At 39.1% G+C, this 26531-nt stretch overlaps 1 protein-coding gene across 3 annotated transcripts; it reads left to right on the forward strand.

Annotated features, from left to right (window-relative positions):
• Positions 1–351: 351 nt before the first annotated feature.
• flvcr2a (FLVCR choline and putative heme transporter 2a) lies at positions 352–26155 on the forward strand. Of its 3 annotated transcripts, XR_015852957.1 has the most exons (12): positions 4798–4866; positions 11945–12594; positions 15211–15352; positions 16718–16858; positions 18872–18939; positions 19292–19395; positions 21682–21792; positions 22094–22199; positions 22274–22385; positions 22576–22640; positions 23241–23359; positions 25540–26155. XR_015852957.1 is itself a non-coding variant. In XM_088355211.1 (11 exons), the coding sequence occupies exons 2-11, from the start codon at positions 11980–11982 to the stop codon at positions 25603–25605; spliced, it is 1530 nt and encodes a 509-aa protein (XP_088211337.1). In that variant the 5' UTR covers positions 4798–4866; positions 11945–11979; the 3' UTR covers positions 25606–26155. The 3 variants fall into 3 exon arrangements, 2 of the variants coding, with proteins under 2 accessions (XP_088211338.1, XP_088211337.1); XM_088355211.1 differs by lacking the exon at positions 23241–23359; XM_088355212.1 differs by lacking the exons at positions 4798–4866; positions 11945–12594; positions 23241–23359 and adding an exon at positions 352–996.
• Positions 26156–26531: the final 376 nt, after the last annotated feature.

A 26531-nucleotide genomic window follows, 5' to 3' on the forward strand; every position in this document is an offset into this window, starting at 1 on the left:
TACGTTCATTTATTAGTAAAATTGCCTCACCAGACACGAATCTCACTGCACACCACTGGTGGTGACTAAGGTCGTAGGTGCACCATTTCCTTTGGTGTGTCTTGGGCAAGTAAGCCTAGTGGCAAGCATCCCTCTCCGGGCCAACACACGTTTTCAAACGCTCTAGAACCGGGGACCTTTCACATGTTATGCTGGCATTTTGTAGGTTTTATCCAGTTGAATTGTCCCAAATCCACCAGCAGGTGGGGGCAACACCACGAGATGTATGAGGGCACGCTTCATTGGACTCGTGATCTTCCAGCACTTTTCAAGCTCTTATAGTTTGTACTCATTTTAGTGTGTGGTCTAAAGCAGTGGAGTGACATAAAGAATTGTCAGATTTTTTTTTATAGATTCTGGAGAGTTTTAGGACACAGTTTGGTTGCGCACGGTATACACATGGGGGATATTAGTATGATAAACGACGAGCATGTGTGTCCTCCGGTGGAATCCGAATGTCCAAAGGAGCGAGTGCAATCCAGCAGCATCCCAAACGTGGAGCGCAAACCAGATGCAACGACGCGCCTTTACTTGAAGCGTTGGGTTATTGTGTTCCTCTTCAGCGCTTCCTCGCTGAGCAACGCGTACCAGTGGATCCAGTACGGCATCATCAGTAACATCATCGTCAAGTTCTACCAGGTGGACTATTTCGCTGTGGACTGGCTGTCCATGATCTACATGTTGACCTACATCCCCTTCATCTTCCCCGGAACTTGGCTGCTGGACCAGAAAGGTTTGCGTGTCACGGCACTTGTTGCAAACGCGCTCAACTGCGTGGGGACTTGGACCAAAGTGGCCAGCGTCCGTCCGGATCTCTTCTGGGTCACTATACTGGGTCAGTTTGCCAGTTCCCTGGCCCAGGTCTTCATCCTCGGGGTGCCCTCACGATTGGCGTCAGTGTGGTTCGGAGCCAATGAAGTCTCCAAAGCATGCTCCATTGGAGTCTTTGGGAATCAGGTGAGCTCTTGGTTTGGAGTTCTAGGAGGTCTGCTCCGTGCATGTCTTTGGATATTTGTCACACATACACATTTATTGTTGGTATTGGAGTTGTGAAAATTTGCTTATACTTTAAGGCCGGGTACGTCGTTTGAGGTGTCCTTAAAACGTGGAAAGTGAAATATTTTCTCTCTTAAGTAGGGTATCACCAGGGTTTTTTTGATCGATCCGATGCACCTAAATACAGAGTATTATATATTGATACCGATCCAATACCAATACATGACATGCTACATGCAGCCTGCGGGTCATAGTTTGTCCACCCCTGCCTTAAGGTACAGGTACAGTGCATCCGGAAAGTATTCACAGCGCTTCACTTTTTCCACATTTTGTTATGTTACAGCCTTGTATTAATTTAATCTCTTATCTCAAAATCCTACACAAAATACTCCATTATGACAATGTGAAAAAGTTTTTTTTTTTTCTTTTTTTGAATTTATTAAAAATAGAAAACTAAGAAATCACATTTACATAAGTATTCACAGTCTTTGCCATGAAGCTCAAAATTGAGCTCAGGTGCATCTTTTTTCCACTGATCGTCCTTGAGATCTCTCTACAGCTTAATCGGAGTCCACCTGCAGTAAATTCAGTTGTTTGGACATGATTTGGAAAGGCACACACCTGTCTATATAAGGTCCCAAAGTTGAGTGTGCATGTCAGAGCACAAACACCAAGCATGAAGTCAAAAGAACTGTCTGTAGACCTGCGAGACAGGATTGTCTTGAGGCACAAATCTGGGGAAGGATATAGAAAAATTTCTGCTGCTTTGAAGGTCCCAATGAGCACAGTGGCCTCCATTATTCGTAAATGGAAGACATTTGGAACCACCAGGACTCCTCCTAGAGCTGGCCGGCCTTCTAAACTGAGCGATCGGGGAAGAAGGGCCTTAGTCAGGGAGGTGACCAAGAACCTGATGGTCACTCTGTCAGAGCTCCAGTGTTCCTCTGTGGAGAGAGGAGAGCCTTCCAGAAGGACAACCATCTCTGCAGCAATCTACCAATCAGGCCTGTGTGGTAGAGTGGCCAGACTCCTTAGTAAAAGGAACATGGAAGCCCGTCTGGAATTTGAATGACTCTCAGACCATGAGAAACAAAATTCTCTGGTCTGATGAGACAAAGATTGAAGTCTTTGGTGTGAATGCCAGGCGCCATGTTTGGAGGAAACCAGGCAACGCTCATCATCAGGTAAATACCATCCCTACAGTGAAGCATGGTGGTGGCAGCATCATGCTGTGGGGATGTTTTTCAGCAGCAGGAACTGGCAGACTAGTCAGGATAGAAGGAAAAATGAATGCAGCAATATATAGAGATATCCTGGATGAAAACCTGCTGCAGAGCGCTCTTGACCTCAGGCTGGGGCGAAGGTTCATTTTTCAGCAGGACAACGACCCAAAGCACACAGCCAAGATCTCAAAAGATTGGCTTCAGAACCACTCCGTGAATGTCCTGGAGTGGGCCAGCCAGAGTCCAGACTTGAATCCGATCGAACATCCCTGGAGAGATTCTAAAATGGCTGTGCACAAAAGTCTCCCACCCAACCTGATTGAGCTTGAGACTTATTGCAAAGAAGAATGGGCAAAACTGCCTAAAGATAGGTGTGCTAAACTTGTGGGATCATATTCAAAAAGACTTGAGGCTGTATTTGCTGCCAAAGGTGGATCAACAAAGTATCAAGCAAAGGCTGTAAATACTTATGTAAATGTGATTTCTTAGTTTTCTATTTTTAATAAATTCAAAAAAAGTAAAAAAAAAAACAAACTTTTTCTCATTGTCATAATGGAGTATTTTGTGTAGAATTTTGAGATAAGAGATTGAATTAATACAATTTGGAATGAGGCTGTAACATAACAAAATGTGGGAAAAGTGAAGCGCTGTGAATACTTTCCGGATGCACTGTATATTTCCCCAACAGAAGACATTTAACACATACTTTGATACATTGTCATCGTGGAAAGCTAAAATTGGGCGTGATTCAATGCTCTTCGAAGCAGTTTGTTACACAAAGGCGATTTGTTACAGTTTTTAAATTGATTCGATTCGCTTTGATTTGGACTCAAAGGGATTACGATTTGATTAAACATGGTATGGCTGACTTTCCCAGAGATGATGCCATGATTTTTTTGTTGTATTTTGACATTAATTTTAATCAGTCAACACTGGAAATGGTCCACTCCATGTGGACTTGCGGGCATTAGTCTGCCCACCAATGTTCTAGTGGATAATCAACAATAGGAAATTGCATTAAAGGAATGGTAAATTGCCATTTATTATATGTAGTTTTATTCATTTTTTTAAAAGAACATCAGTCATTTCCCTGGGAGTATTTGGGAGTATCAAACAATGTCACGGTTGCCAGGGCACCCAATTTTCTGCGCCCATGTGGCGCCAGCTGCGGCTCGTTGACAGATTGGCTTTCCGTTTATCTAAGCTCAGTGCTCTCACTCTTCCTTTGTCAGTCCGTCATCGAACCTCTGCCCAGCAAGACGTGGGTTTTGACTCGGTCCTGTTTCCTGTTGATATTTCCTGTCGGTGTTGTTCCTGTTTATTTTGTCCTGTTTAATATCAGTTTTTAGTTTTGTTCCCCGTCCAGTTTGTCCTGTTTAATTTCGATATCCTGTTTTGATATCAATCCTGTCTGTCCTGTTGTTTAATATCGGTTTCCAGTTTTGTTCCCGTCTAATTTGTCCTGTTTATTTTCAATATCCTGTTTTGATGTCAATCCTGTCTGTTCCGTCCTGTCCGGTATCGACCCCATCGGTTCGATATCTGCTCGGGCAATTGGTATCGATCTCGTCAGCCTCTGGCTTCCCATCATTCCACGCCAAACTGCCGCCTAACGTGCATGACACCCAATTTCCCGTAAAATAAAAGGCTTGTGTGAGAAATGTCACGCATTCTGGTCCTGATCCTGTTCCGGTTCATGACAAACAACTTTTAAAATTTGGATGGCTATTTATATTCAGGTAATGCAGTCTGAAAGACAAACATAAGCAATAGGGAGCAGACTGATGATCATATAAGAAAAATAAACAATACCAGTGGAAGTAAGTTTCATATTCTTGCATCATACCTCGTATCCTGGACAAGTCACAAAATTATCACTGGTGTCTCAAACCACTTTGCTGACGTTCCTCAGTCCTTGTGTGAATACTCTGAACGATGTGCTCATTTTTTAACATACACAATGTTGTATTAGAATTCGAATGGTCTTTATTGCCATTGATAGTAGTGAACACTGTTTACAACAAGATTAGTCATGTTACTCCAGGATAAACTTGAATAAGGATTTGAAAGAGAAAAATAAGATGAAAAGAATGTCTAAATAGATAGGCAAAAAATTACAAATGTTATTCCTTCTTTCCTTCCTTGCACCCTCCCTTCCTCTTTCATTCTTTCTTTCTTTCTTTCTTTCTCTCTTTCTTTCTTTCCTTTCTTTCTTTCTTTCTTTCTTTCTTTCTTTTTTTCTTTCTTTTTTTCTTTCTTTCTTTCTTTCTTTCTTTCTTTCTTTCTTTCTTTCTTTCTTTCTTTCACCATGCATTTAAAAATGTAGATGTATTATCGTTGAAAATGCTAAGTAAAATAAAAAAAAAACGGAAAAACCCCGATCTTATTAAGTACATTTCAGAGTACAAATAAAACGAAAATGATATTTTGCTCCGAAACCCCTGAATGTTTTTTCTTTACACGGACTATCTAAAAATTCTAAAAAAGTCATAGCCAAATTTAAATGGGAAATGACGTTTTGTTTACTCAAGGTCGCCATCTTGTGCCCACTTGGTGGCAGTGTACACTGAACAAGACGTTCCTTAATCAAACAATACTGGCGCTTAAGGTAGGCTCACTGTCACATTTATAACCAATGTACTGTTTTTTTAGGCGATTGTTACACTTTGGGGGGATTGTTGTGCCGAACAGAGCTCGTGCAACCGTAATATTTTCGTTATTTTCGGGAAGCTCGTGATTACAGTGGAACCGTTGACACGGTAAGAGTTAATAAAGAGCGGAATATGAACTTGGCACAGCGTTAAAAAGCGGTCAAAGTTAATCCTTTCCGGATAAGTAGCGGGGATAATAATCACAGAAGAATGGGGCCGGTTTAAAGAATAAGACTTGACTCACTGGGAGAAAGAAAACGCATTTAAACTTGAGGCTAAAACTTTCTTTTTTTCAGTTGGCTAGCTTGCCTTCGGGGCCGTGTATGAAAGTGTACAGTGACTTATAACGTTTTGCATATCACAAGGAGACCGTTGAGTATTTTTAATGTCATTAGACAAAACACAAAAGCACTCCAAACATAATTAATTTTGGATAAAATAAAACATGCTTTGTGACTTTAACACCGTATACGATAAAGTGGAGGGTGCAACTACATGCTCAGACTCTTAAAGATAGGTTCCGGGTTATGAAATCAAATTACAATAATATTTTATTTTAATCTAAAAGTGTCGATAAAAACGCATATTGTTGGGTTATGATATAATGAAATGGTGTGTTTAATTGCTGTTAAAAATGTCGGCAAAAATGGTTAAAATGTCATATTGTCAGATATAACGAAATTGTGAATATGCTTAATTGCTGTTAGAATTGTCGAGAAAAAATGTTCAAACCTCACATTGTTTATTTGCTGTTAATAGTGTCAATAAAATTGTTCAAACCAAAAAAAAAAATCTGTTATCTGCGTTAATATGGACCAAAACCTCTTGCAATAAGCAAAAAAGTACCCCCCCCCCATTTTTAATATGCGCTCTGTCGTCTCCTGCTGGCAGGATTAATCAACCGGGGGAAATAATAATAATAATATAATAATAATTTCCTTGTATTGTCATTCTGTGTAACAATGTACACAGAACGAAATGTCGATTGCACCTGACCCGTTGTAGCGAGCCGATGCAGCCGCAGCCAACAGAGGGCGCCGCCGACCACTTTTTAAGTCTTAGGAATGACTCGGCCGGGGCGCGAACCACCGACCTCCCAGTCTCAAAGCGGGCGCCTTACCATCTAGGCTACTGAGCTAGATTGATACTGAGGGATCATGGCTGCACGGGTACTGTTCAATTTAAGCGGAAAGAACGGAAAAAGAGAGTCCTAGCATGGCAAAAATGTGCACCCTGGATCACTACTCTTATCAATAAAGTTAATGGATCGCTGCCAAAAACAGTGCAGTTCATTCTAGGTGTCTCACAATGGCATGCTACAGCGACCAGAACTGAAAGAAAAACAGATAAAAAAAATATTTAAAAAAACAAAACAAAAAAACGCTCTGTTTTCCCTGCTCTCAGCAACATGAGACTGGAGATAACGGATCACAGCCACAACCGTGCATTTCATTTTATGTGGGACAGAAAGACCTGCCTACTCGTCCCTGTTCCCATAATAGGTAGTGGCCGCATGATAGCTGTTCCTTTTAGGCAGAAATACAGTAATAGTATTATAAACAAAGCCACCGGGCTCAACTAAAGTGCGCTCCGCCGGTCCCCGTTGGCAGAAATTTGGGATTGGGGATAATTGATCAGGGCTGCATGAGTGTAATTCGCTTTTTGACACACAGAACGGCAGAAAAGAGCCCCCAGCACTCAGCTCGTCCTTGCTCTCAGCAATATGTGAATTAGGATGATGGATTGCAGACTATTTTTCAACCCGTGATGGTAGTTTTTGACTATTGCCTTTTCAAAGTTTGACACTTTGCAAGATGGCTCATGCTGTCAATCAAATTTGGTGGATGTGGCCTGGTCTTGATCCGTATTTTCGATTATTCTTCCTGGACATTGGTCATGCTTGTCCTGCCCCGTAGGTGGAAAACAGTACAATTCACGGAACCACTGCAATCAGAAGAAATCAGAAATTGCAAACTTATTTTATCTGTCTTTCTGCAGCTTTTGTGACTTTAGCAGATCACATTGAAAACCTGCCATGGGATGACAGTTTACTAAATCAATTGTTTCAAATGCTCAGGATAATTGTTGCATATCTGAATGCCCAAGTCGATGACTACATTATACATACTTGACAAATGTGCATGTAGAATATATGCACTGTTCGTTCACAGTTTGAGATTCCACGTGAAGCACACAGGTTTTCTTGTGATGTCTGCTACAAAAGCTCAAAATTGCCAGCATGTTTGGTGTGCCGCTCAGAACTATCCGGGGAGAATAGCAGGAGAGGGTTTATGTTAAGTTACTTATGAATGTTCATTATTTTTGGTGATAAAATGTAATTAAATTTTGTCTAATTGTTTATTTTCACGGCAGTCGATGAGGCAGGTTAATGCGGAAGTTAATAAATAAGGAGTAAGGAGTATTCGGTGTTGCAATCAATGTTCCCTCTAAATTTCCATGGGTCTGAGCGTTCACACAAAGTCGGTGAACAGCGCTTGAAACAACAGTGAGCAACCATAATCCCAAGTGTGGCAAGGTAATGAATTATCAAACATGTCCAAAACTTGACATCAAGTTACATTTTGCTGAGTTTCCGGCAATGCAAAATTATTTTTCTCTTTTGAATGTATTGACTCATGTACTACGGCAAAGGTTGTATGACCTACGTCGTTTGTTCTTACAATTCTTTCACAACATATCCATTTCTTTTTATTTCCTGATATATTTTGTCGCATAATATTAACATTTTGGGGGGCTTATTTAGTCAGTTGTAAGCTACAGAACTGTACTTAATCACATTTTTTAGTGGAAGTACAATTTTGACAACAAGATTCACTTGATATAATTGGAAATTGTTTGAATGCAACACAAACTTTTTCTTCTTTTTTCCGTGTTTTTTTTTCTACTTTTTTTAAAAATTCCTTAAAAAAAAATCTAATTGTGTTTATTTTTTCCAAGCTGTTACTTTTTTCTTTTTGTTCTAGATTTACTTTTTTCCTACATTTATTTTTTTCTGGCTTTTTTTCTAAAATGTTCCTTCTTTTTTCTCTTCCTTTTTTCTTTTTTTTCTCAGCTTTTCACTACTTTTTTATTTTGGTATTTTTTTCTTTTTTGTTCTATTCCTCCTTCCCCTTTCTTTAAGTCATTTTGTGCATAATTTTATATTATATTTGGTCATGTTGGGATTAAAGAAGCAAAAACAACAAAAACAAACATTATGTAATATTTTGGAAAATTCTGATATTCTGCATATACATGTGTAATATAAGTAACTAATATAAGTTTAAGAATTGTAATTCACCGCATAAGACATTTAGCAGAATTTTTTTAATCATTTGATTGGCGATATTGTCCTCAAACTCTTGGTCAACAAAAATGTCATGGCATGGCATGGCATGGTATTGGTTGGAGTGAAGGCATTTTCTAGGCTCCATGTAAGAATATGCTTGAAAGGTAGTGAAAATTTTTACTTTTTTATTCCAGGAATTCTGCAAGTACAGACGCTGCCCTACTTAAGATCGAACTATATTTTGTATGTTTAATGTTTATTTAAGTATGTTTAAGGCTTGCATAAGTAACCTGTATTGTTTTGTAGGAAATAATAAACATTTCATAAAATAATATGCTCTATAAAGATACATGAAGTTAAGTTTAACTTACTTTTGGAAGATGGGCTTCAAGAGGTCCTCCTCAGTGGTAGAGAGTGGACTAAAAAAAGCAATCCAACCATTTTCTGAACCTCATCAAGCTTTCTCATTCCACTTTAATTTCAAAAGAAATGGCTAACCACTGCGCTGCCGTCATTGGGCAAAATGAGGTCTTGAAATAGAAATAACTTAAAAAAATATTTTTTCAAAATAGAACTAGGGCAGTTATGCCAAATTTAATTGTGATCACATCTCAATAAAATGTTTTACTCAAGGCTTTTTATTTTGTGATTATTTTTTTTATTTGAATGTCCACTTTATTAATTGAATTATGTCACTCTTAGGTTTCCATAAATATGTGGATACTCTGCAGTTCCTGGGGTTTGATTACTAAATAGCTTCCTCATTCATACTTCAAATCCACTTTGGCTGACAAACAAAGTCTGCATTCTAACTCAATGTTACTGCACTTTCAGCGTTGTTCAATGTTCTTTGATCATTAAAGAAAACAAAAAGACACAAGACAAAAACAAAAAACAAAACGTTGTACACAGCAAAAAGCAAAGTTGAATAATTATTATAAAATATAGTAAAATGATTGAAATATAATTCTTGGAATTAAATATTTTTGTTGTATTTTTCATTGTAATTGTTTTCCTTTTTGTAGTATTTGATTTTAAGAATTATTTTTGTAAAACAAAAAAACAATATTTAAGTCAAACAAACTTGTCTGTTTATGTAAGCTAATTTGAAATGTTAATTTTCGCTTCACGAAAGAATGTATGGAGGATACTACTAATTATAATAATTAAACACTAATACTAGAAATAGGGGCAGCATGGCGGCGCAGTGGTTGGCGCATGTGCGCCACAGTTCTGAGGTCATGAGATCGAACCTTCCTGTGTGGAGTTTGCATGTTCTTCCTGTCCTTCTGTGGGTTTCTCCCGGGTACTCCGGTTTCCTCCCACATTCCAAAAACATGCATTTCAGGTCAATATGCCGGTCCAAATTGTCCGTAGGTGTGAATGAACAAGCGAATTGTCTGTCCCTGTGTGCCCTGCGACTGGCTGGCAACCGGTTCAGGGTGTCCCCTACCCACTGCCCAAAGATAGCTGGGATGGGCGCAAGTACCCCAGCTACCCTACTGAGGATAAGCGGTGCAGATAATGGATGGATAATATTAGAAATACCTTTCAAGCATAGTAAAATGAGACCAACAATACAAAAAATAAGCAATCTGATAACAGGAAAATATATTTTTGGCTGCTTAGACATAAAATTAATATCACTATTACATCCTCCTTCTCAAGGGCTAAGAGTGAATGACCATTCTAGAACAATAATAGATCACAGTAGTGTATATTACAGTAGTGTATCTATAAAAATGACATTGTTTCTGAATATAACAAGAATTTAATGTACAGTACCGTATTTTCCGCACTATAAGGCGCACCGGGTTATAGGGCGCACCCCGAAAAAATAGTTTTTGGTCCTATTTTTGACATATATATAAGACGCACCGGATTATAAGGCGCTACAATGGGAACGTGGACAAAACAGTCAGATAGTTCAGTCCAACTTATTACCCCCTTAACATTCCGAAAGCTTGCAAAGACGCAAATACGTGTCGAGAACACGTGCGAATGCGGTGTCCGTAAGATGTCACTCAAATGCATCGTTCCATCATTCGGAAGGTTAAAGTCTTGGGATTCAAGAAATGATAACCATTCCTTTGTATCTATTTTCTTTTTCGCTTGCAACTTTACTGTGCATATGACAATAAACACTTGGAATTGAGTTTAATTTAAAAATAGACACTCCATTCCATCCATTATCTGCACCGCTTATCACAGAAACATCGAGTTCAGTCTGAAACAAGACAATACAAAACCGGGAATAGCTCACCGAAGTCATTGTGTTCATAATAATGTGCAGGCAATGTCCTCTTATATCCGTGAGGGTAGTAAATCCAGGAGAATACAATATTTACAAATACAGAATAGAAAAAAATGCTTTCTCTATGCCATCGGCCACATGCTATACGCATTCATCTTTTTCGGCCAATTGCAGGCTTTGTTTCGCTGTTTAAGCCAATGGCAGCCTGTACATTATAAAAAGGATCCGCCTCTTGACCTCCGAATAACTTTAGCCAATAGTGATCGATTCAACTGATGATTGACACATCTTTTTCGGCCAATTGCAGGCTTTGTTTGCCGTTTGAGCCAATGGCAGTCTGTAAATGATAAAAAGGATCCGCCTCTTGACCTCCGAATAACTTTAGCCAATAGTGATCGATTCAACTGATGATTGACACATCTTTTTCGGCCAATTGCAGGCTTTGTGTGCCGTTTGAGCCAATGGCAGTCTGTAAATGATAAGAAGGATCCGCCTCTTGACCTCCGAATAACTTTAGCCAATAGTGATCGATTCAACTGATGATTGACACATTGGTTAGCCAATGAAACGCCGGTAAATAAATCCCACCATCCACCGCGTACTACTTGGCGTTCGGGGGAAAATCGAGTCGGCGGCTGCAAGTTAGTTGGAAAACTTAATGTTGATCCATAAATAAGGCGCATTGTATTATAAGGCGCATGGTCAGCTTTTGAAAAAAATAAAGGCTTTTAGGTGCGCCTTATAGTGCGGAAATTACGGTACTTACATTTTCCCAAAACAGGGACTTAGTTGAACAGTTCCTGTTTGAGAACCATCCATCTAGCTAACACTTAATTTAAACACTTGAAAATGTTGGGGGTGTTATTGAAGTGAACAGTGCAAACAAAGCTGAGTTAATTTTAGGTGAGTGTTGTCCGTATAGTTTCATTTATTAGCCCAAAGCGTTGGGCATCTTATCGTTACATAAACTTAGTATTAGTATAGCTAATGTGTTTGAGCTTAATTATTACCCTCACTAAACATAAGTACATTTTTTACAAGACACTCCAGTCTTTGAACTATCTCTTCACTTTTGACTGTCCTATCTATTTTGATGAAGTTGCACATCCGTGGTCATCGTCTATCTCTATCATCACGTGCCTCAGTTTAGCAAGGTAAGTGAATGGAGCTGTCAGACAAGACAAGCCCTCAAGTATAACTGAAGAGGAGGAGTTTGAGATCTGCCATAACAATTACATAAAAAGTAAAAATTCACATGACTAAATAGGTGGAACCTTGTAAATTTTGACACTTAAGACATATAGCCTGCTCGTTTGTTACTCGTCTCAATGTTGAGTTTCCAGAGTCAGCAATAAAAAAGGAATTTGCCCTAGGCATAATATTTTCATCTGAGATTAAAGGAAGTTCTTTACATGCTTATTGTGCCTGAAGCATCAGGTAAGGTCCCGCTGTGTTTACGCTTGCAAGAAGTACTGTTTGCTTTTTTCAACAGCTGAACCCAGAGACCTGAAATAGGAAGGAGGCGACATGAGCAGTCAGGAGGAGCTCTGTTCTGACTGGGGGGACAGCCATTATCAATCGTCTTTATCTAAAAAAAGACTAACCAGTTACGGAGGATTCCAACGACAAATTCCTCTGGGCGATGGCAGCCTTATATCAAACTCGCCCATCCAGGAAAGCGCTCAGTTGTTTTCGCTCATGGAGACCAAACATTACAAGCGCCGTTGGCTCATGCTTTTCCTTTTTTGCATTTATTCAATGAGCAACGCCATGATGTGGCTGCAATATGGCATCATCAGCAACATCTTCAAGCGTTTTTATGGTATCGACGACCTGGCTATCGACTGGCTTTCTATGATTTATTTTTTGACATACATACCTTTCATTGGGCCTGTTATGTGGATGCTGGACAACCGAGGGCTGAGGGAAGTCATCGTGGTCGGCTCTGCCTTCAATTGCATCGGAGCTTGGATCAAAACGAGCACGGCTCACCCGGATTTGTTTGCGGTGACCTTCCTGGGACAGTTTGTATGTTCGGTGGCGACCGTTTACATCCTTGGGGTTCCATCCAGACTGGCATCCTTGTGGTTTGGTCAGCAGGAGGTGTCCACAGCCTGTTCTGTTGGCGTTCTTGGGAACCAGGTGTGTCCAGTTTCCTGTTTGGGTTCTTACTATAGTGGGAAATGGTTTAGGGTGTTCTCTGTGAAAATAAATTGAGCTTTTATTCATTGCAGAATTTTGTTTCTAATTTGTCATTTTCTGTTCATACATGACTGAGAAAAAAATTGAATATTGATGAGAATTTTATCATACAGTAATCCCTCACTGTATCCGGATTTATTTTTTACGGTTTTGCTGCTTTTCTGCCTGTGTCTGCTAGTGCATCAATTACGTTGCAGTCTGATTTGAACACGTATGTAAAACAGCTTAAGAAACCTACATTACGTATGCGCAAATATTTTTCAATTTCAAGTTTCTCGAAAAGCCATTTCGTCAACAAAACGCTCTGAACCAATGAAAGTACAGAAAAGAGGAGTAAGATGCTTTCTATCGCCAACAAATTGGACTTCTCTACCCTTTAAACTTGCTCTGGAGCAGCATGCGGCTCCCTAGTAACTCCCTAGCCCTTTTTAAAAAATGTTTGAAAATGGAGAAATACATTGTTTCTGTAGAACAAACAAGTTTCTTAACATTTTCCAATGAACTTAGATACAGTATCTGTATTCTTCCTTATTAGGTCTATAAATATACAGTACAGTGAAGAAAACAAGTATTTGAACACCCAGCTATTTTGATATTTCTCCCACTTAGAAATCATGGAGAGGTCTGAAATTGTCATCGTAGGTGCATGTCCACTGCGAGAGAGATTAACAAAAAAGAAAGATCTAGAAATCACATTGCGTGATTTTTTTAACGATTTATTTGTGTGATACAGCTGCAAATATGTATATGAACACCTGAGAAAATGAATGTTAAGATTTGGTACAGTAGCCTTGTTTGCTATTACAGAGGTCAAACGTTTCCTGTAGTCTTTCACCAGGTTTGCACACACTGGAGGAGGGATCTTGGCCCACTCCTCCACACAGATCTCTAGATCAGTCAGGTTTCTGGGCTGTCGCTGAGATACACAGAGTTTGAGCTCCCTCCAAAGATTTTCGATTGGGTTCATGTCTGGAGACTGTCTGAGCCATGCTTTTTATAGAGCCACTCCTTGGTTTTCCTGGCTGTGTGCTTTGGGTCGTTGTCGTGTTGGAAGACCCAGTCACGACCCATCTTCAATGCTCTGACTGAGGGAAGGAGGTTGTTCCCCAAAATCTCACAATACACAGCCCCAGTCATCCTTTTTTTAATTCAGTCCACTCCGATTAAGATGTTTAGCTTCTTCGATTTTCTAATGATTGCTCAAACAGTTGACCTTTTTTCACCTAGCTGCATGGCAATTGCTCCGTAGCCCTTTCCAGCCTCGTGGGTGTGTACAATTTTGTCTCTTGTTCTAGACAGCTCTTTGGTCTACTCCATGTTACAAGTTAAAGTCTTACTGATTGTATGGGGTGGACAGGTGTCTTTATGCAGCTAACAACCTCAAACAGGTGCATCTGATTCAGGTTGATGCATGGAGTGCAGGTGGACTTCTAAAGGGAGGATTAGCAGGTCTTTCAGGGTCAGAATTCTAGATGATACACAGGTGTTCAAATACTTTTTTTGCATCTGTATCACACAAATAAATTGTTAAAAAAATCATGCATTGTGTGATCTGGATTTTTCTTTTTAGTTTATCTCTTTCACAGTGGACATGCACCTACGATGAAAATTTCAGACCCCTCAACGATTTCTAAGTGGGAGAAATAGCAAAATAGCAGGGTGTTCAAATACTTATTTTCTTCACTGTAATTATATGTATATACAATATATGCAAATGAATAAAGGTTTCTACTTTTTGGTCTGTCACTCTCTCGAAAAATGAGTGATTACTGTTATGTATTTCTTGACAATGTTGAAGCATATTGTTCAACTAAAATGTGTTTTTTTAGTATTGGTCCGAAATCATGCGAAAGTCAGCTTTTTTGACACACCTGCTGAACCTGTTGGACATCCTGAAGATTGAAATATGATCACTCCCAAAATCTCTTTACACATAAAACATATTTAATTTTTTGTGTTGTCTTTCTTATGAGAAGCATGAAGAGTGTTTATGCTTGGTCTTCCCTTTTAAAAAGGGCACAATCCAAAAAGACAAAAACATTCTTAGGGTTTCCGTCTGAAGTTCCTAATCCTGGCAGGCCAACAGTCTTTTGTTGCACTTAGACATTACCAACCAAAGTAGGAGCTGTTGTTCTCGTTATGTTTTTGACAGTGGTGCTCTGGTCTGTTGGCAAGTTGCTATTATATATTGCAGGCTCCACCAATGTCTTTTGATGCAAAGTAGAAATAAAAATAAAATAAACACCCTAAAGAATTTAACAAATGCTTTTTTTTTAAACGATGACTTTGGATACCAAGTTTAGACTTAATTTTTGTACTGCATTAGTTCCACTCACACAATTTTGTATTCTTCTATAAAAATGAAGTTCATTTTCATTATTCAAATGTAAAAACCACAAGGAAATAAATTTATTTGAAGACAATGCTTTAGAATAGAGACAATACATCCGAAAATTCGGATGACACTTAAAATAAACAATTTCATAGTAATTGGAATGACAAAAAGGAGGTTTGCCTTTTTCTAAGTTCTTGCATTTTTTTGCTTTTCTCCTGCAGATGGGAATTGCTATTGGGTTCCTGGTCCCTCCCATCCTCGTGCCAAACATTGACGATGTGGATGAGCTGGCACACCACATTAGGATCATGTTCTACATCAGTGCTGCTGTGGCCACCATTATTTTCATTCTTGTGGTTATCCGTAAGTCAATAACAACTGTTGTCCAACTCATGCTACTAATAGATAATTCGAAGAGCAAAAGAGTATTAGACTTAAATATGATTCTTCTCAGGCAACAGTTCTTATGTCACGGTAATTAAATGCTGCAACTATCTGATGGAATTATTCTGACGGAATGTCCTACACAAGCTGTAACCAGTAATTGTCGTATAAACTCGTCTTACCAGTCAAACTCAGAAGTTAAGCAAGTTCACAACAACCAGAGACACACAACAAAGTCTCGCTGCTGATTTGGTTTATTTTATTAGTTTCAAACACATTTCAAGAATATTACTGGGTGTGTACTTGTTTACAAAGCTAGGTAGGATGTACCGAATTAAAATTGGCATGACATCTATTTGAAGTGATATTTGTTTATCTTTTGTTTGCATTGCTCAAGTATTCGTCCTTCATTTGCAGATTATCTTGTTAATTCTAAGTGTACATCCATCCAACAGCTTATCCTCAGTAGGGCTGCGAGGGGGCTGAAGCCCATCTGGGATTTTCCGGGCAGTAAGCAGGGGACACCCTTAACTGGTTGTCAGCCAGTCGCAGTGCACACGGAGACAGAGAACTATTCACTCGCACATTCATACTTTGGGACAATTTGGAGTCACCATCAAACCATGCATGTTTTAGGAATGTGAGGGGAAGGTAACTTACGCAGCTATGGGGGCGAACATTCAATCGTTTTAAGTATGATTTTTCTTATTTTACTAAAAAACATGTTATATATCTTAAAATAAGAAGAATAAGAAATGTCCACTTGAAAATGTAAGAAAAAATGTTTGTAGTTCATTTCTTATTGTAAGCAGGATATTTATTTTTTAAACATTAAAACATGCATAAAATCTGCTCTGTCTAGAATGTCTACTCAGGCAGAAAGCACATAATTTTGCTTATTTTAAGAATATTGTTTTTAAATTTGGAAGAAAATATTTCGTGAATTCTAAAAAATGAGCTGCCATCGTTTCAATCAGATGTTTTTGCTCATGCTGAAGATATATTTCTTTACCATTTGAAAAACAAGTTTAAGTATATTTCAATATGAAAAACAAATAGTGACATTTTCCACTAGAAAATACAAATTTATTTTTTGCAGTGCATTTGAAGGTCCACTTTTTACATTTTATGTTTTTGTATGGGCTATTAAAAGGTCGACTTGTTTGGATAAACCTAATCATAAAGCTAATCCTGTTTGACTAGTAAGGACAAACATATAGGATTGATGGATCGTTAACTTATGTCCGCAGACAATACCTTTGTTGATTTCAGTAACTTAAGTCTGTCTTATTTGTCAAACCTGTGCACAACATCTACATAAACACATCCCCACTTTGTTTCTAGTCTTTCAAGAAAAACCCGAGCTCCCTCCCACACAGGCCCAGGCTCAGGCAAGGTGCATCCCCCCAGAGACTTACTCCTACCTGGCCTCAATTTGGAGGCTGCTTCGCAACAAGCCCTTCATGCTGCTAGTGGTCAGTTATGGTGAGTTCCTATCCAGTGAGTGTGATGGGTGCAGCAGATATCCTACACAAAATTGTACAATAACCAATTTCCATTTACCGTAAATTCCGGACTATAAGGCGCACCTGATTATAAGCCGCACCCCCCACGTTTCGGGGGGAAATCCGATTTAGTACACACACAAGCCGCACCGGTATATTAGCCGCATGCACCCACATTAAAAAAAGGGGTTCTCTTTGATTGAACAAATTTAATAGGGGAAATTCATATAGATTTATTGTTTCTTTATCATCTTACCATTATCAGTCATATCGTAAGGCGCCCGCTTTGAGACTGGGAGGTTCGGGTTCGCGCCCCGGCCGAGTCATTCCTAAGACTTAAAAAGTGGTCGGCGGCGCCCTCTGTTGGCTGCGGCTGCATCGGCTCGCTACAACGGGTCAGGTGCAATCGACATTTCGTTCTGTGTACATTGTTACACAGAATGACAATACAAGGAAATTATTATTATTATTATTATTATAATATACTTCAAAGCCACTAGGCCGAGACACTTGTTTCCAGCGTAGATTCAAATTCAAGGTCCTAGCCTGACCGACACGTCTTGGCACAGTCTGAAACTCACCACCGGCGGGTTGATCAGAAACTGATACCGGTGGTTATCATTTGATGCAGATCTGCAAAGTCCGGGTACCCGTTGAAAGTAATCCAAGGAAAAAAAAGTGTATATTTCCAAAGGTAAGCGTGGGAAAAATATATATCCACCTTTGTCTGCCGTGTCCACAAACACTCACCTTTACCAGTCCCCACTTCCCAAAATCCCCCGCGTCTGTTACGCCCCTTCTTTTTAATTGGTCAGTACAAGACTTATCAGAAAGAGTGTCCAAAATAAATACAAATAAATACATTACAAAAATATTCAGTTGCAAATACATATGATACATGGTTACACATATTAACAAAGAAAGACGGTACACCGAGAGAGTTTTCAAAGCTTTAATAATAATAATAATAATATAACTTTCATCCCAAACCGTGCCTGTGAAAGGTACCACCACGCTACTCCTAACACGCTCGCAGCGCACAAAGCGAAGCTGTAAAAAAAGCCGACCCGTAACTATGAAATTCACGGTAAATCGTCCCCGTCTGTCTCCTCATAGTTGTCGGCATCAAGGGTGCCTTCCTCATATTCGGAACGATTTTCTGTCCCCTGTCATACAAACAATTCGATCATAGATTAAGAGGACGCAGTCTACCCCGGCGCACAACGCCACCGGTCTAAATTTTACTTTTTGCACTCGAGTGCCGCTGGTGGTCGTTTTAAAGATTACATAGATTGGCCGCTTCACTGAATAAGCCGCAGGGCTGGACATTTGGGAATAAAGTAGCGGCTTATAGTCCGGAATTTACGGTAGATTGAAATAATAATTGCTACAGGTTATTTTGTTATATGAAGATCAATGTGGAATCAGATAAATAGTTTAAAAGCCCCACGTTCAATACAGTAAATCTTGGGGCTCAGGTATCTTAAATCCAGAGTTATTAATCAAAATGTATTTAATGTATTTATAAGTACTTTGCAGGCAATTGATTGCAGCTCAAAGTGCAGTATAAGAGCAATTACTGTACAATAAGAAATTAAAATCCCCTTCTTTTTCCCCACCAAACAACACGGAAAGCCTAATACACACACACACACACACACACACACGGGTAAAATGAAATAAAAACTAAATAATTAATCTCATCTCATCAGCCGTACCGCTTATCCTCAATAATCGATATTACTGTATAATAAATATAATACAATTATGGTGAGGAACAGACTGAACATTTGGGTAAGCGAACTGAGGGAGCCTCATCCTCACTGACAGGGATGGCATGCAGATTGGTGCAGGAAGGATTTTCAGCGGGCTAACAACACCTTACCAGTACATATAGACCCATATATTGCTTTTATGATGAAGGAAAATCATTTAATCTGAATCTTGTTCTACAATGGAAATATATTTATTTACACCGATACTCTTTTTGCAGGATTAAACGTGGGCTGCTTTTATGCTGTGTCCACGCTTCTGAACCGAATGATTATTGAACACTATCCAGTAAGTGTAACGTTTTTTGTTGGTCATTGAATTGTATTTACTATGAAGGCCTTCTTCCTTTGATTATGAGTTATTCACGCCCAACTCATTAAGCAATCTCATTCCGACACACTGTGGTTTTAGTCACAAACAATAGTGTCTAAATGCTACATCCAGACACTGCTGGATGGCAAGAGCTGAAACTAGAGTACATTGCTTGTATAGTTTTTGGTTATAGATATTGGACCAATATCCAATATAAATACACAAGCCCCTACATTGCACATCTGCATTAGACTATTAATAGTATCGATACAGAATATTAGCTACAATCACTGTCAAAACAAATGTCTAAATACAATTCTCTTTACAGGGGGAGGAGATAAATGCAGGTCGGATTGGGCTGACCATTGTCATTGCAGGCATGGTGGGATCGCTCATCTGTGGAATTTGGCTGGACAAGACTAAAACCTACAAGTAGGTTCTCTGAAATGTTGCTACCAGTTAAAGTATGTTTTTGGTTTTACAAAATTGAAGATGTACATTACTGTAATTAGATCCTGTGAAACAAAACACTCAAAACACCATTTTGTTATTTGTCATTGTTAAAAATAAAAATTCTTCACATATGCAGTTTCACTGCCGTTGATGGGGCTAGAACCCATAATTTGAATATTATTATACATTGAATTGACAATCAGGATGCTTGCCAATGACGAGTGATATTATATAAGCAAAATATAATCTAACATGGGGCGGCACGGCGGCTGCGTGGTTAGCACGTCCGCGGCACAGTGCACCCTGTCAGGTTAATTGTCCCTAGGTATGAATGAGCGAGTGAGTTGTCTGTCTCTGTGTGCCCTGTGACCGGCTGGCAACCAGTTCAGGGTGTCCCCTGCCCACTGCCCGAAGATGGCTGGGATGGGCTCCAGCACCCCCGCGACCCTACTGAGGATAAGCGGTGCAGACAAGGGATTGTTGGAAGATCCAACATGAAAACTCAGGGGTGGTACGGCATCTGAATAGTTTGCACGTCCGCTGAGGTCATATGTTCAAATCCGGCTACCAGCCTTCCTGTGCGGAGTTGGCATGTTCTCTCTGTGCTTGCGTGGTTTTACTCCGGTTTCCTCCCACATTCCAAAAACATGCATGCTAGGTTAATTGGCCGGTCCAAATTGTCCCTAGGTGTGAATGAGCGAGTGAGTTGTCGGTCTCTGTGTGCCCTGCAACTGGCTGGCAACCAGTTCAGCGTCTCCCCTGCCCAATGCCCGTAGATAGGGATGGGATGGGCTCCCGCGACCTTCCGGAGTATAAGCGGTGCAGATAATGGATGGATGGAGGAAAACACAGTGCTCTTGTGTGATTGTCCTCTAGGATGCTCAAATATCTGATTGCTCTTTAAGATTTTGGGGCGGTCACGTATGGAGTGGCCCACTAAAATGTATATTTCTCATAACCGAACAGCACTGTCTTGTCTCTACTTTCAGATAAGCATTTTGTTGTAAAAATGATCAGTTTTTATCCAGAGAATTATGTATAGTTGTGAATAGTTAATTGTATATTTTCATGTTTGAATAAAAAGAAATAGGGTATAAAATATTGTACTAGCAAAATGTTTTTAGTGTATGCTGTGGGCCTTCAGCCATTCTTTTTAGACCACTGTGGGAATTTATTATTTCCAATTCAGAATGTAATTTGTCCTCCGCGTTATATTTAATCTGATGCATTAAATCCGTAGTAGCAGAATAAGTTGTGTACTTTTTGCTGCAGTCTCCACTCGTAGCTGTCTAGAGTTATTTTGTCACATTGCGCTGAGTTAGAAGAGATGTGTGAAAAATGGGTGGAAGAACTCGTTGTGATGTCCAACTCTGCTTATCTGAACTGACTACTGAGACTAGTGTTGTCCTATCATGTCATCTTAGCCAGAGTTTTGATGCGTGCTAAACTTCAAACTCAAAATGGTCAGTGGTCATCATTTTAGTGTTTATTCATCATTTTTTCTATCACGACTCCATAAATTCGTCGGATTCCTTATTATGCAAGCAGGATGCTCAGCTGTCTAAACAGCCAGAACAAAATTGCTGGACACACCCCTGTTTTCTTAAAGAATGTGTGAGAGAGCCATTATTTCAACAAAACCGGCATGTTACGCGTGATTGTACAAGGAAACACCCAGACCAGGATAAGCCGGTTAGTGCAGATGCTTTCACAAGAGGTCAATTTAGGTGGGGTGTTTTTTCATTATTTTGTGGACATTTTGTGATGTTAAAGTTAAATCTATGTTTGTATGAATTCACATTTCCTTAATTCGATATGCAATAAGCGCTGCTGTTAACACTGTTAATAATATGTTTGGAAAGTATAATTTGTTAAAAAATTTCCCCAATGGTATGGTAATGTTGCCAATAATTGTTGAGGACCAACTCACAGCACTGCATTTTACTTAGTGCTGTTATAATCAAATCGATTGATAGATTGACTGGACTGGCAGTGAATTAATCAAAAATCAAGAAATAAAACACGCAAGTATTAGCACAAAGTGATTTATGTGTTTCACTTTTCTTCAGCTGCTTTAGTATAAGTATCTGAACACTTCTGGATTGAAGTCCTCTGAGCAGGTCTTACCTCAAAATTCAGCCAACTCACAAGGCCCAAATCTACATTTTTTGTCAAATCTGATTAAGACAAAAATAAAGCCTTGGACAAAATGTATTTGCTGTTTGGTGACCAAAACATTAAACATTCACTTCCCCTTCTCCTCAGGCAGACCACGCTGGCTGTGTATGTGCTCTCTGTGGTTGGGATGCTGTTGTACACCTCCACACTCAACCTGGGACACCTCTGGGTGGTGTTTATCACAGCCGGTATTTTAGGGTGGGTAATCATTGCACGGTAAGCAAATGTTGCAGGTCAAGGTTGGTCTATTATGTAAAAGTCACCTAAAAGCATAGTATGTTTTTTTATTTTCATATTAATCCATTAGTGTGGAAAGATGGAAGCAATGGGGCAAACATTAATTTACTTAAAGTCTGTAATATTTTCCACTAGACGTTGCAATTTCATAGAATATAGCCAAACCGTGTGCATTAAAGAGAGTCACTAAGGCTATCCGAATGGGTAGAACTGTAACATTTCCTAACGATTCACGTTCGACTTGTTCACTGTTTTTCTGCAGCTTTTTCATGACTGGATATCTTCCATTGGGCTTTGAATTTGCAGTGGAGCTCACCTACCCAGAATCTGAAGGGACTTCATCGGGTCTGCTCAACTGTTCAGCTCAGGTTTGGAGTTCATTCCTTTGGTTCGGACAAGTAAACTAACAGTAATTAAACTGAGCAATCTGATTACATTTCAGATCTTTGGTATAATCTTTACCATCGCCCAGGGAAAGATCATTGACAGATGGGGCACTTTGTCGGGGAATATCTTCTTGTGTGTATTCCTACTAATTGGAGCTATAATGACAGGTAAGAGCATTTTGACTACTGACTGACGTGCAGAAAATGGGACTCTATTTGCAGACACTTGGTTGCATATTCAAAGTGCTAAGGTTGCCATCTAGTGGTGGAATATAAGCACACAAACAAGTTGCTGTTTTTTTCTGCAATTGTGAAAATCCCTTCTAAAAAGCAAATACATGTCTCATCACTCTTACAGGATTCATAAGGTCTGACCTCCGGCGGCAAAAGGCCAACCTACAGTCATCGAGAGAATCAATCAGTGTAAGTTTTTGGAGGGTGGTATCTTTACATCCTAAATATGATTTTTGTGCTGCAAAAAAGCTCCCGGTAAATTTCGGCTGCAATGCAGGCTGAATGCGCGTCTCTCAGCATGCTCAGCGTAAACGTTCTCTGTTCCTCCTTGTTCTCAAAGCTGATATAACCAGCCAATATTGGTTAGAGACTTGCAAAAATGTGCTTTTTCCCCCCTTTCAAATCGAGATCACAGCTTTGCTCAATATCAAAGGCCTCAGCATGAGAGAGGTCATGCTAACAGCAATGATGCCCGCCGCCCCTCTTCTATACAAACATGTTTTGCAAGAGTTTTTCGATTGCCTTCTGAATGCAACTACAACAAAAACGCCAGCAATCCTGCACACTTAGTGCCCCATTCATCTCTTACTTTCAGAGTTTCAATTTTCAGTGCCTTGAATTGTGGAAAGCAAACCAACACTCCTAAATGAGCTACCTGGGCTAGCTGATGAGCAGCACAATATAATTTGGGTGTGCAGGAGTTTCTGGTCTCAGAGCAAGCAGTGCTTGTCTTTGTGCGTTGCATTGAGGGCCTCTCTTAGATACATGACAGCCAAGCTATTATTCCAGCCTGCAGGCTCAGAGTCATCGGTTCAGGACTACGGGGGCACGTCTTGTGGAAGCCCCTAACCGCGGCAGTCCTGACATAATTTAACAAGCTCTGTTAAAACCGAAACACAACTTTTAAGGTAGGGACATGGTCTCTTAACCAATGAACTTCCATCTTACACAAATGCTCAGGAATTTTATGGCATTTTCAACAACATTTATGTTTAAGGTTGAATAACTAGTTTTAATAAAGTGTTTGCAAAGTGCAATGTATATGAAAAAATACCCGAATGGTATGGTAATGTTGCTAATATAAGATGAGGACCAACTCACAGCACTGCATTTTTCTTAGTGATATGTTAGTTACATTGATTGATTGACATTTTTATATTGTTTCATCTGTTCATTAAACACAAGGTTACAATGAATTCAAAAAGACAATTTTGAAAAACCTATCCCAGCTATCTTCAGGCAGTGGGCAGGAGACACCCTGAACTGGTTGCCAGCCAGTCGCAGGGCACACAGAGACGGACAACTCACTCGCACATTCACACGTAGGGACAATTTGGACCGGCCAATTAACCTGACATGAATGTTTTTGGAATGTGGGAGGAAACCCACGCAAGCACGGGGAAAACATGCAAATTTCACACAGGAAGGTTTGATCTAATGACCTCAAAACTGTGCCGCACATGCGCTAACCACTGCGCTGCCGTGCTGCCACAATTTTGCTATATTTTGCTAATATTTATCAAAGTTAGAGTGGAAATAAACAAAGTAGAAAACCCGAGAAATCATTATAAACATACTAATATACACATTTAATTAATATTAAAAATAAATAAATATGAGTATTTTTCAAAAATCTTGCCCTAGATATTTTACAACATTACGGTGGTCTGTTTTTGAGATTAGGAATGTTACAATGGGAATTTAAATAAAACTGTTTTTTTTTCACTACACGATTCTTAGCCCAAAGGTAGAAAATATTACCTTTTTTAAGTAATTTTTTAATTATAATTTTCGAATGTTAATAATCTTAAGAAAAATGGTACTTAAAACGCCAAAAACATCTGCAGTTTACCATCTGCAATCTTAGAGATTTTGCATATTTTAATAATTACTTTCGTGTTGTATTTGACGAAATTAAAATATATAATAACTTGTGGAAAAAAAATAGGAAACATTTCTTACATTTAGTTAGGACATGGTTCCTACAGCTTAAAGCAAGGTAAATTCAAGACTTAATACTTTTTTAATGCCTTTTGAAATCTAATTTAAGACCAAGTTGACAAAAAACAAACAAAACAAAAAAAGTACAAATATTTCTAGCACACAGTACATCATACTTCATACACATTACCTGGTACAGCTTTTAGGCATGAAAAAAACGTTTGTCTGACAGCCACTTCTCATTAAATGGACACTTCGTTGTGGTCCAAAGTAAACGTCTCTGTCTGAAGTTGCTATGTGTATTGTGGGTAGACCTAAGACATTCGTCTTCTCTGAAAGGCCCGACTGAAACCACGTCACCGTTTTTATAGTTCCGTTATTGTGGTCACGCCATGTTGCCATAAAGTAAATTGGTGAATAATCAAAAAAGACAATCGTTAAATGTTACTTAATGTTTTTAGTTCAAACAAATAGAAATTGTATCAATGTGTTCACATTTTTAAGACTTTCTAAAATTTGATTTAAGACATTTCAATGCCTTACTTTTGGAATGATGAATTCAATGCCTTTAAAGACTTTTCAATGATCCGCGAAAACCCTGTAGGAATTATTAAGAAAACATATACGTTGAACATAATTATTATTGTGTATCTTTGTTTTTGTGAACCTTAGAAAATAGTCGACAGCGATGGTAAACAAGTAGTGTCAGCTCTAAATAAAACAAAGTGGCTCTAATTGACGCATTTATGGGTGCAGATTTTTTTCTGACTGATAACTGTGACATCATTTTTTCTGGTAATGTCTAACAGTTACATATTGGTCAGATAGTAATTCCTATTAAGTAAATCTAAACTATACAGATCTAAATAGTGATTTCCAACTTGGGGGTTGCTCTTTCAGGGTGCTGCAGCATATTGTAATTGAACCCAAAGAGGGCAGCATACGGGCCAAAATATCTATTAGAAGAAGTGCAGCATTGAGGCTCAGGTTTCTTTGGGTAGTGACACCCTTTCCAGTGGCTATTTTTAACAACTGCAGCAGTATAACAACGACAAGAGCCAGTATGTCAAAGAAAATATTTTGGTATAAAATGCTCAGATCATTTTTCAACACATAGAGTAATCATAGTTCTTTCCTGTTTTACCAGGACATTACCTCAGTTCTGGATCACAGTGTTCCTCCCCAGAAAATGTTGAAAGATTTTAAGTTTTAGGAGGGAATACAGTAAGAAGCGGCCACGATGCATTCCGCCGTGAGAGCCTCGGCCAAGAGGATCGCTCGTCGGCCCAAACAGGCAATAATGTGCAACTGTTGTGCTACATAGACTCCACAACAAGAATGAAAGTCAGTCATGCACAAGAAGGATTCTCAAATGTCATCACCAACCATTGTTGCTTGAATGTCATGTGAAGTGTTTTCCTATCCTGTCACCGCATACCTTTCCAATTGGTACACCTAGTACTGTACACTACGGCCATCATCAAGCTCCAATTGCCTGAGGCTTATATCTCCAAAAGCATTTCATTTAAGTACTGTTTTTTGTTCTCACGGCAGACAGAAGAATTTTGATAGTATTATCTCTGAATTCTACTGACTGCAAGAAAAGTTGGTTCTGTGTCTCTTATCTATACTTTGGACGATGAGTTTTGTCCTCCCCCAGACCTCGCAGGCGGAAACTTAATGTCTGACATCTGTTATTTTGGGAGAAGGTGCATCAACATTTATTTTAAAAAATCTTTCTTGTAAATCCATTACAAAGAAAAGTATAGAATGTAAAGTTTATGAGGAAATTGTTTAGTTATGTTTTTGGCTTTGTGTTGATCTGTGTTTTTTTTTTTAACTTAAAGGTACAGTGTGTATTATTTGACCATTAGGTTGCCGTTATTGTGTAGTGCATCCAAAAACAAGTGCAAAAGAGGACAAGGAAGAATACAAAATTCAGAGACTAAGTGACCAAACCACACCATTCGTCTTATTATTTTACCCAGCATTTTGCAAGGATTTTTGTTTTTTCGGGTTCTCATAGCAGCAGGATGACGTGCAATCATGTTTTTATGTCTAAGAAACGCACATGTCTCTGAATACCTTACAAATGCACTTTTATATAATAGTTAATTCATTTTTCCTTTTTTATAAAAA

The sequence above is a fragment of the Urocampus carinirostris genome, chromosome 15, assembly GCF_059441175.1.
Source record: "Urocampus carinirostris isolate Australia breed hairy pipefish chromosome 15, RoL_Ucar_1.0, whole genome shotgun sequence".
Lineage (NCBI taxonomy): Eukaryota > Metazoa > Chordata > Actinopteri > Syngnathiformes > Syngnathidae > Urocampus > Urocampus carinirostris.